We start from the raw sequence: 10,577 nt of genomic DNA, 5'->3' as shown, positions 1-10,577 counted from the left end.
ACAAACTCGTCCAGCTTTTCGTAATCGAGGACGTCTCTCCGCTGAGCCACTTGCCACAACGCTGCAGAAAGCAGCCGCAGAGGAGGAATCAGCAGCCTTAACGATGACAGTGGCAGGAATATATCTGTTCAAGTAGACATGGAGTAGACAGGGTCAATGCTATAGGCTTTTCTCAATGGTCTTCTTGATACTCAACATTTACAGACCAAACCACCATAATTATTAGTCTTTGTTCTGTAGCAAACTCACAAATTGGTGAAGCTTGGCCGCAATGTGTGTACATTTGCCATTAAGCATAAAAATATATATTTTTCACGTTTGCAGAAATGACATTTTAAAAATATTTTAGGCATTGCACTTTAGAGCCGTGGTCTGCAACCCGTACCCACAAATTAAACAGCAGGGTATTTATCACCCGTTTCATCAAAATGTGTAAGTCACCAAACCGTGCACTCTACTGTGAAGTCCATTCTCAGTGCACTGGAAGCTTTCATTTTCCAAATCACATTTGTGAAAGATGAATAATGGTCCTGGATTGGCTCCAAAACTAGTTGTGATGTCACTACACAAATCCTGCTCATAAGCACCACCCCTTAAAAATCTGGATTTTCAATGATCATGATTAACTTTCCAAAAAGTGCTCCAGCAACTGAATGTGAAATTAAACTCTGAGCATACATCATTTTGTACAATGGAGATCTAACATCCAACTGATGGAACAAGAAAAAAACAAAACATTTTCAGTTGGAGGGTGACTTTAAGTCACACTTTCAAAGCACTCACAAGTAAATGTGCAGGTTAGAAAACTGTATAAAGAATAAAAACAGAAATAACACAACAGGTGGCAGGCAGAACTTGTTGGCTGAAAGCTGATGTTATATCACTAAGATAAAAGTGCACAGGCTCCTAGCACAGCTGCAACAACACAACATAAACACATTAACATATAAAGCTGTCTTGTGTATTTTAGATGACTATTGAGAACTGTATTGAGGATTTACACCACCTCTCCTCACAGCTGTGTGAAGCACGGTGCTGTTCTAGCCCCTTATATTCATATTGCAAAACGACAAAAAAAATTAACCAGTTCCAGGATTAGCCATGAGTTGAATTTTATACAGAAATGTGTTAACCAGGCAAAATGCGACGTTAAACCTTTTATAAAGCACAGCTAACAACAAAACAACACGACTAAAGCTATGACTGTAAGCTAACGCTAGTATGATAGGTTGGCTCACTGTTAGCTGTTTTTTCTACACTGAAGAAAAACGGACCTGTGTTTTCCAACTGATAGGAACTGACAGTCGTTTCCATCACGAACACGATAACAAGTCAATTTTAAGTCACCAAACTTCAGCAATACACTAGCATATAAGGAGGAAATTCAGGTTTACGTTTCATAGGATGGCGACGGATTGTTCCAATAAGACTCTACTCTGCCTCTCATTGGCTCATCATGATGTTCTTACCCAATCTTGCGCCTCATGTTTAAATCTAACCAACCCAACCAACGAAGGTAACAAGGACTAGCCAATCAGAGAGAGAGTAGGGCGGGTCATAACTTCGCCATCCTTTAAAAAAATGTTGGTAGGCGGTGGAAAGCAAGTTGTGACTTCCTAACAAAGCGGAAACACATGTAACAGTTTTTCAAAATAAAAGTATGAATTTCAAACATATACTCACACTGATTGAAATGATTCTATATTTAACCTCCCTGCATATTAAGTAAATACATTAATTAGTTGTCAACCTCCTTTAGGTTATGATACAATAGAGTGCAGAAATAAGACCCCACAAGTCTATCCCACACACACTATAAGTCCACTTGTATTTTATTGCAGTGTCCAAGACTGTGTATTTTCTGCTCTGAAAAATATTTATGTTGTACTTCGTTATAATAATAGATATAATACAGACAAATAGATTTGACATGTGTGTGTGTAAATGAAAACGAACTACAAACAACTATTAACCATTTAGCAGGTAGGTAAAACATTTTATTTGTAGTATTTTTCATGTGCAAACTCCCAAAGTTTTAGTGTGCTGGTATCAGACTCAAAACCACATCACATTGTTCTTTATGGGGTGGAAGTAAAGTCTTGTTCCTCTGGTGTCTTCACTCTTCACTGACCCACTCTGGATCATCCAATGGTATAAATATGACAAAACACACAAATCTGCTCTACTGGGCAACAATTACAATCATAACACTTGAAGGACCAGTGTGTAAGATTAAGTGGAATATAGCAGTGAGATCATAACCCTTTCTTTCAAGCATGTAGGAGCTGATTATACACTCATTAAAACACACTTATGAATATTATTTTCCATTTCTGCCAATAGAGCCCCTGAAATCTTAAACACTGGTCCTTAAACATAGTTATTTGGTGATTTTAGGCACAAAGTGATGAAGATGCTGCAAATAATTAAATACTTGAATGTTCCTCTTCCTCGCGGCAGCAACATGAATCCATCCATGTAGAAACATAGTCCATATCAACTGGCACCAGGTCACCGTGAGAAAGAGTTCTGTGGTCGAAATCTTTGATGTGAAAGCAGGACGGCATGTGTATAAAACTTGCAGTCACAGGGTGCAAGTCCTGGAAACTTGGGGTGTGATATCCAATGATTTTAAATTCAGCCAAAGCTGGGTTAGCGTTCCTGATGCAGTGTAGGACCAGCACTCCATGTCTTTATGCTCCAGAGTCTGGAAGATGAATCTTTAACAAAAACAATCACATTTAAGACAAAGCAAAACACAAGTTGCAAAATGCTCTGGAACAACATTAAGATGACGATTAACAAAAAAACATTGTCCCCTGGTGAAAATGTAGCATGATACAAGATATCAGTGGTTGTAAGGGCTCATTAAATGCTTTTAGTCCATTTTAGGACAAAAACCCATCATGAAGACAAAAAACACTCAGAATTACACACAGAACTGAAAACAATCATATATTAAACTTGAATTAAGAAAAATGATTACATATACATAAAATTCTCCTTATATAACTTTATTTTTAAAATTGCCACATATCGGACAAAATATTCACCCAAACTGATATATCTGTCATAGGTCAATATCGCCTGATAATGACAGTTGCCTGATATATCATTCGGACTGTAGTGTGCAGTATCACAATAATTACCATGAGGTGTTAATAAATTACTCACCATCACAGATTTTGCTATTCTATTTATTAATACTAGATATTTCTGTACGAGCAGTACTGGAAGTATTAAGATCTATTACTTCATCAAAAGCAGGAGTCCACAACAGAGTTTTATTCACTTTCACTGCAGCATTTGTTTTACTATCTAACTCAAAACCTTTACTGTTTGTGAAAAAAAGGGAGATTTCACTGCTTTTGTGAACATCTATACCCAGGGGCGTCGCTACCATTATATGAGGGTGGAATGGAGAGTATGCCCAAATAGCTTGTCATTGATGCTCAGATGTCAGGTATCTGAGTTAAGGTGGGTCACACACTCTTACAAGATGATCAGGACAAATGTTGTTTTTTTGTTCGCTTTTCACTGACAACAAGTCTGTAGTCTGCTGTTCTGTTGGGTAAAACTCAAACACCATACTGTGGCACACTTATGTAGCTAAGTGGTTAGGGTGTATGCCTTTTACCTGCAAGGTGAGTGAGTGGTTTGACCCCAATAATTAACTTTTATTGCATAACCCCCCCCCCCGCCACCACAAAATCGTCTCACTCATATTTGAAATGCCTCTGACGCAAATGTCTAGACACATTAGACCGGCTCATGGTTAAAAACCACTGGGTGTTAGTTTCTAGACTTTTTAACACTGACAGGTAGGATCACAGCAAATAGACAGAACATCAGTTTACAATGAGAAAAAAATATAATACAGCTTAAATGATGAAATATTTAGGATTGTACATCAATTAAAAACAATTCAGTTCTATTATTTACTGTCATTTTATCTTCCTCCATTTGTTACGTGTCTCAGCTCATGAAGTAACTTGAAAGTGACTGAGCAACGCCATCTACAGGCGATGTGTCCCTTTTAAGGTGGACCGGAAAATTTGTTTGCAGTTTGTCAAACATGAGCACAGATAAACCCAGAGAACAGACAATAGTTAATACATCTATATAAATAAATAAATTAACTGACAATATAATTGACTCATTCAACTCTCTATTACTTCATACTCACTAGTTTAGTTTAGTTTAGTTTAGTTTAGTTAAGCATCTTCCGTAGCCGCCTTATGAATTTAAGGGCGTTAGTTAGCACAAACTTCTCACCTTTTAAGGAACCAGGAAATACATGAAGAAGAAAAACCCGATGTCAAACACAACGAACACCCAAAAGTCAAACCAGTAGGAGTGTTTCGGTAAAGAAAGCGGAGCTCCTTTAGACTGAAACATTTTAACATCTTCTTGTTTGGACTCTGTCCCGTCAGTCGCAGCTGCTCCCATCTTTGCTGTATCCGGAAACATCTTCTTCTTCCTTGAGGCATATTGGCTATGGACAAACAACCAATTGACGCATTACCTCCACCTACTGGTATGAACTAGAATGTCTAGTATTTACAATATTCATTTAAAACATCTCATTAAAAATGAGTCTAAGATACTGAAATAAGATTCAATAACACTCATTTATTGAGCTATTATGTTGAATATCTATTAAATTAAAGTGTACTTTCTGAGGTTTTTAACATGCTTCAAGTGGTCATAACGCCTAGAAAAGCGATATATAAATACAGTCCATATACATGCTCTACTGTTTCTTCGTGACAAATGTTGATTAAAAACCTTCCAACATTTCCTTTGTGTTTATGCGTCTTGACATCTGTATACTAGTTTTACTTTATTTCCAGTGAATACAGGACTTTTGACATTTAAAACTTTAAATTTCAGTATATACTTCTGTTATCTTTCTTTCATTCAGTTTGTGTCTAAAAAAAACACACACTAGATGTCAGAAAGACATCACCAAAAGCCTAGTAGCCTTTGGGATCTAGTAGTCAGTGTCTCCATATGTGACTACACATGACAAAGTTACCCTGTCTCCTATTGTTATTTATTCCTATCATAAATGTACTTGTTATCCAAGTAAATAAAATCAATATTGCAACTGTGATTAAACCTGTTTCTTTTCTACAAATGTCTTTTCTACATAGTCATATTTGTTGTCTATATACCAGAAAGTTTGAACTATAATCAAATATGATCAATATGAAAATAGATAGAAGAGCTATTTGGAGAAAAGACAGCTTCCAGGTCTACATGGCAACTTTTTATAGATACACACATCATATTTGAGACATTACATGTTTGTTTCTGTTGACAGCTGTTTAATTAAGTAGTTTGAGCTTCATTCTGACAGACCAAACTCCAGAGTTTTACTGGGCACACTTGAGAATCAGATGGCAACACCAGCACATAAACCGGTCTGCATTGGCTTAATAGGGTGAAGTGAATATATTTAACACTCACCCTGGCAGAAATATCACTATATTACACCCAGTTATGTTCAGTGTCATGCTTACTTAAACCCTAATACATTTTGAAGATTTAATATTTGATTTGTCATTAAATTGTTTTGGGAGATTTCTCAAAGTACAAGAACACTAACTCTGTATTCACTATTATTTTTAAATAGGTTTTTTTTCTTACAAAAGTTACATGCTTCAAGTTATTCCAAAAAAAATGTATACTGTGATTCAAGTTGTTATTTGCTTTTAGAAACAGTACTTGAAATTGAGTACAGTTTTTGGCTGCTCTCAGTCTTTGATCTCTTTAGATTCCACTCCATAAACTTCCCAAAAAATACATCCATCCTCCAGATGGTCACAGAGCACAAACAAAAAAGGACACAGGCAAAGACTTGGCATGTTGTTTGCTTGTGTGACACCAAATACCATTTATTAGGGCTTTACAAAGACTACAAAATCCTCCAGATGAGTTAAATCACTGTCTCTGTCTATTTACATGATATGTTACATACAAATGTACAAAATATAAAACATTTAAGGACAAATGTTTCACCCAAAAAGAAGAAAAAAACTTTCTCTCAAACCAGAGTAAATGCTATGGTCTTCAACTGAGATGTAACTGCAGGTGTACGTGGAAAAATTACCAGTTGATCATCAACACTATGGTGTACACTGTTAACTGTGTCGTAGTTCTGCTAGCTCGGGATCTAATGGCCTATGACAGGAGTGTAGTGTAGCTGAGAGGGTGAAACGGGGGGTGTTTGCGCTCTGAATTTCTGTGAGATCGAAAGCTCAAGGTTTGATACATGGGTATAAGTCGGTTACCATGGTGACTACCCCCTTAGCATGCGACCGCACACCCTTGCAGACGGAAAGCTGGCTAGAGTTGGCCAGAAGTATGAGCAACCATCAGAGGCTTGGCTGCAGAGACACGTGTGAAGCCGAACACAGGTAGGATTGTAGAAGAGAGGATTGTCCTGAGGTTGTGACAATGTGACGTCTTGGTCTCCGATGTGTTTTTTTTTTCTGACTGACCAGTAGCACCTGTTGGTTGTGGGTAAATGTATACAGTACGGTGTCAGGTCAGCTTCGGTGCCTCTGGCAAGCCTAACATGGCGGTAAGCTTGGATTTAAATGTCCAGAGAGGAAGTGCTTCTAAGGAATAACAGGCATTCCTAAAGACGGAGAGGATCCAGAGAATATTATGGCAGAATGGGAGAATACTGGAAAAGTGCCTATTATTCTTTTTTTTTGTTCTGTGATTTTAGTGAGTTATAAAACGGTTTCTTTACTGTACACCTTATGCCTCCTGCATAGGCAAAACATCCAATCACCACAAGACACACACCTGTTTCTGACAGCGTGTTGAGTTTTTGCATTTCTTTTTTTTTCTTTCTCTCTCTCTGTCTTCAAAGTACAATAATTTACTCAGCGGGTTAAGCATATTGTAACATCAACAGGGCAGAATGCATCTTTGATTCACTGTGCAAGACTTAAGTATTTACAACCCACCCCGACCTCAAGTGTGCAAAACCAACCCACTCGTTTAAACAAAGAGAGGACAATCAAAATTCAAAATGGCTTCCGTCCAATACACGCATACATAAAGGTAAAGGTCTCTTCTTAATGCATCCCCCCCTTTTTTAATAATAATTAAGAAAAAAACAAACTCAAAACATGCTCGTCAGGCTAGAAAAGCCAAACTGTTTGGTTGTGCTCCTGTCAGTTCAAGTGAGCCCAGCTCAACTGGGCGAAAAAACTACCAACTAAAAAATACCCCATCCCACTTCTTCTTTTTTTTTTTTTAAATGTTCTTTTTTTTTTTTACAATATTGGTCAGTTTTCAATTCAAATACAGCATCAACTCTTGTGTATGTCAGAAACGAGAAAAGGGGGGGGCGGGGCGGGGCGGTTTTGGAGGAAGAGGGAGTGACAACAAACAGAACAGTTTTTTTCCCCCCCGACTACAAGCAGCATCTTTGACATAGCAGGAAGCAGCTCATCATCATCATCATCATCATCATCGTCATCTTCCAACATTAACATCTTTTCTTCTCACTATAGCCGATGGGAGCAGGAGATGCCTCCCGTACTTTTGCACATTTAAGGCAGTGAGAAAGCACCGTTATCATTGTTCCCTGGCCATGTAAAAATACTTCTGGTTCTTTTGTTTTTTTTGTACCTTATGGATGTTAGATGGGTGCAGATGCTGAACAAGGCTTTCTAATGAGCCTGTAAGCTTGCATCATTCAATTTAATACTACTGCTGATTGATCGAACAGTGTCGAAGTTGTCTTTTTCTGTCAGTGTCTGAATTTCCTTGTTACAGGAAAACACCACCGAAAATGAGTCTCCAAGCAGGTTAAAGCAAAAATGCTGACGTCATCAGGCAACTCGCAATATATGCAAAGCTGAAGAGTGACGTCAAGCTTCGAGGGAATTCTAAGAACAACTTAATGAAAGTTTATAACCATGGTCAGCTCGACATTGCGATGTAAAGTCTGTGTGTGCATGTGTGTGTGTTGGTGTGTGTGTGTGTGCACGTTTGGCAGTAAATCAAAGGGAAACATTGGCACTTGTCCATTTTCTTCACAGTAGCGATGTGGCTGGATGACACACAGACAATGCGCTTTTTCTTTGTGCTTGTTGTTGGCGTACAGGGCAGCGAGGAGCGGCTTGGCAGTGCCTGACACGGAGGAGGTTCAGGGTGGGAGACCAGCACCATGAGGCTCAACTGAGGGCTGAGGGCAGGAGGAGTGTGTGTGTGTGTGTGTGTGTCAGTTTGCTATGAAAACGGAATTCTTCAGTAATCCCAGTGAGGCTGTTAGAGGTTTTTGCGAATGCGTCGACCACGTCATGGAGTTGCAACCTTGTCTGTGGACAAATTATGCTCAGAAAAAGTACAAACACCCAAAAAAAGGTGATACAGATATACAGTAGATATAGAAACAAAATGTGTCCTTTAGCCATGGACTCTACTTTAGAACAGTAACTTGCGAGGAGCTAGTTTAGTTAACCAGGACAAACAGCTGGTTTTTGACATTATTAAAACACAGAATGAATCAAATGGATCTGCAGTGAGTCTAATTTATATGTAAAGAAACAATCAGCTGTTCAAAGCCACTTTTTTTTAAGAGCTAAGAGCCTCCAATATGGCCACCAGAGGGCACTGCATCACCTTAAATGTTCTACAGCCTTGGTTCTCATACACATTCTGTAATAAAACATCTAAAGGCAAAAAATCTTATCAAATAGGGGTCCATGTTCTAATTTGTGCCATTTAGGGGTCCTTGATTTGGAAAAAGAGAACCACTGTCATTACTCGCCTCCCTCAGTGGGTGGGGTCAGAGGTGGTGGAGATACAGTGCCTTGCTGAAGGACACTTTGGTCACTTTGGGGCACTTGAACCAATTAAAGCCTCTGATTAAAAGGAGTGTCTCCCCCTCCTCCTGCTGCCTGTGTGTAAGTGCGTTTGTGTACGTGAGTGTATGTGTGTCTGTGAGAAGCACCTCTGTAAACAAGGAAAGACATAAAACAACAGAATCGGCACCCTCCCTCTTCCCACCCCCGATACTCCCCGATTGTAAACATCTGAAGATATAACTGGGATTGAACAAAACAAAAATAACCCCAAAAGAAATCCAGTTGTGTCAAACCCTCTGCTTTCTCTCGTTTCTTGGACACTTTGGAGATTGACGCCCAAAGTTAGAAATAATGGAGCGAACAGCGGCTCATTATCGTGAGCACTAATGTGATTACTCTTTAGAAGTCAACTTCAGAGGAACTACTGTCCCTTATCAGACACGCCCCACCTACACATATATGAAAAGTTACATCCTAAAATGTTATACACACGTTAAAAAAATGAGCTAAATTCACTGTCTGAGGTCTGTAAAATAGAACCGTCTAACTTGTATGATTGGTTAGGATGCTCGTTGGCTACTGCCCTTTAAAACATGATAATTTGATCTAATATTGCACCATTCTTATGTAAAAATATGTGTTTTCTTTCTCATGGGGGGGTGGTGGTGTTGTATCATTTTTGGATAATAAAACTTTTCATATATCATTACATCCGTGCACTGTGGGGGTGTCTGGTAGTGATGGAGGTTCAAAGGTTCCCGTGGTCTCCCGGTTTCAGGGTTTCAAGGATGTGATGTCTCCCGGCGAAGCTTCTTGGTCTCACAACGCAGACTCCAGCGAGGAGTCCAGCTGGTCGTCATGGTGACTGGTGCTGTCGCTGTCGCAGCTCTGCGTGCTGGAGTAGTTAGCAGCTTCCTGCAGCCTTAGAAGCATGTTCATCTGCAAACGCCACAAAACACACTTTAATAAGAGAGATTGAGGATGTGGATGATGTGGGGGTTTTTTTTGGTTTATTTGGTCTAGACATGAGTAAAAATTGTAGTTAGATGTATTTTTATATATGGTTAGAATGAAAAAACTTTTCATCTCCAGGCTTATTCAAGTGAAACCGTTAAGAAAACACAGTTTTGTAGACGCTGCTTCTTTTTGAGGGGTCATCTGCCAAAAAGGTTGTAAACCACAGATTGAGACTAATATCTTATAGAAATACTCATGTGTGAGAAATGCTATGAGGAGTGGCTTAAAAACACTTAAGTCTGATGATTCGCAAACTTTGCTTTCTATATTTTACATGTGATGAAATACACTTTTAAAATGTTGCTGCGAGTCTTCACAACAAAACTGCACGAAGTCTCATCTGTGTGACAGAGCTAATGGTCTAAATAATGCAGAGGTGCTGCTGCAATCTGGCACATTGCTTCAAGTGTTCCTACAATGAGCCTATGCTGGGCACGCCTGGGCACGCACACGCACACGCACGCACACACACACACACACACACACACACACACACACACACACACACACACACACTTGCGAAATTAAGTCAGTCGTTTTTGGATGACTAACCTTTAATTCCTCCTGGGTTGCAATAACCCAACAAATGGAAATTAATTCTCTCCCTCTCTCCCTCTACTCTCCCTGAGAAGTTCACCCTCCTTCCAGTGTGTGTGTGTGTGTGTCTGCGCGCATTCAGCAAGATGGTACCACCTCGCTACTTTCTTCCTCTTCCTACAGCTTTCT

General features: G+C 39.1%; 1 protein-coding gene across 1 annotated transcript in view; it reads right to left on the bottom strand.

The window, feature by feature from the left end:
• Positions 1–9,414: 9,414 nt before the first annotated feature.
• Positions 9,415–10,577, bottom strand: part of nav3 (neuron navigator 3) — an 84,096-nt gene continuing 82,933 nt past the window's right edge. Inside the window, 1 exon segment of the mRNA XM_062443303.1 lies at positions 9,415–9,773. Coding sequence (XP_062299287.1) covers positions 9,654–9,773 — 120 coding nt within the window. The 3' untranslated portion in view covers positions 9,415–9,653.

The sequence above is a fragment of the Scomber scombrus genome, chromosome 22 (genome assembly GCF_963691925.1).
Source record: "Scomber scombrus chromosome 22, fScoSco1.1, whole genome shotgun sequence".
In the NCBI taxonomy this organism is placed as follows: domain Eukaryota; kingdom Metazoa; phylum Chordata; class Actinopteri; order Scombriformes; family Scombridae; genus Scomber; species Scomber scombrus.
This window is presented reverse-complemented; position numbering and strand designations above follow the sequence as displayed.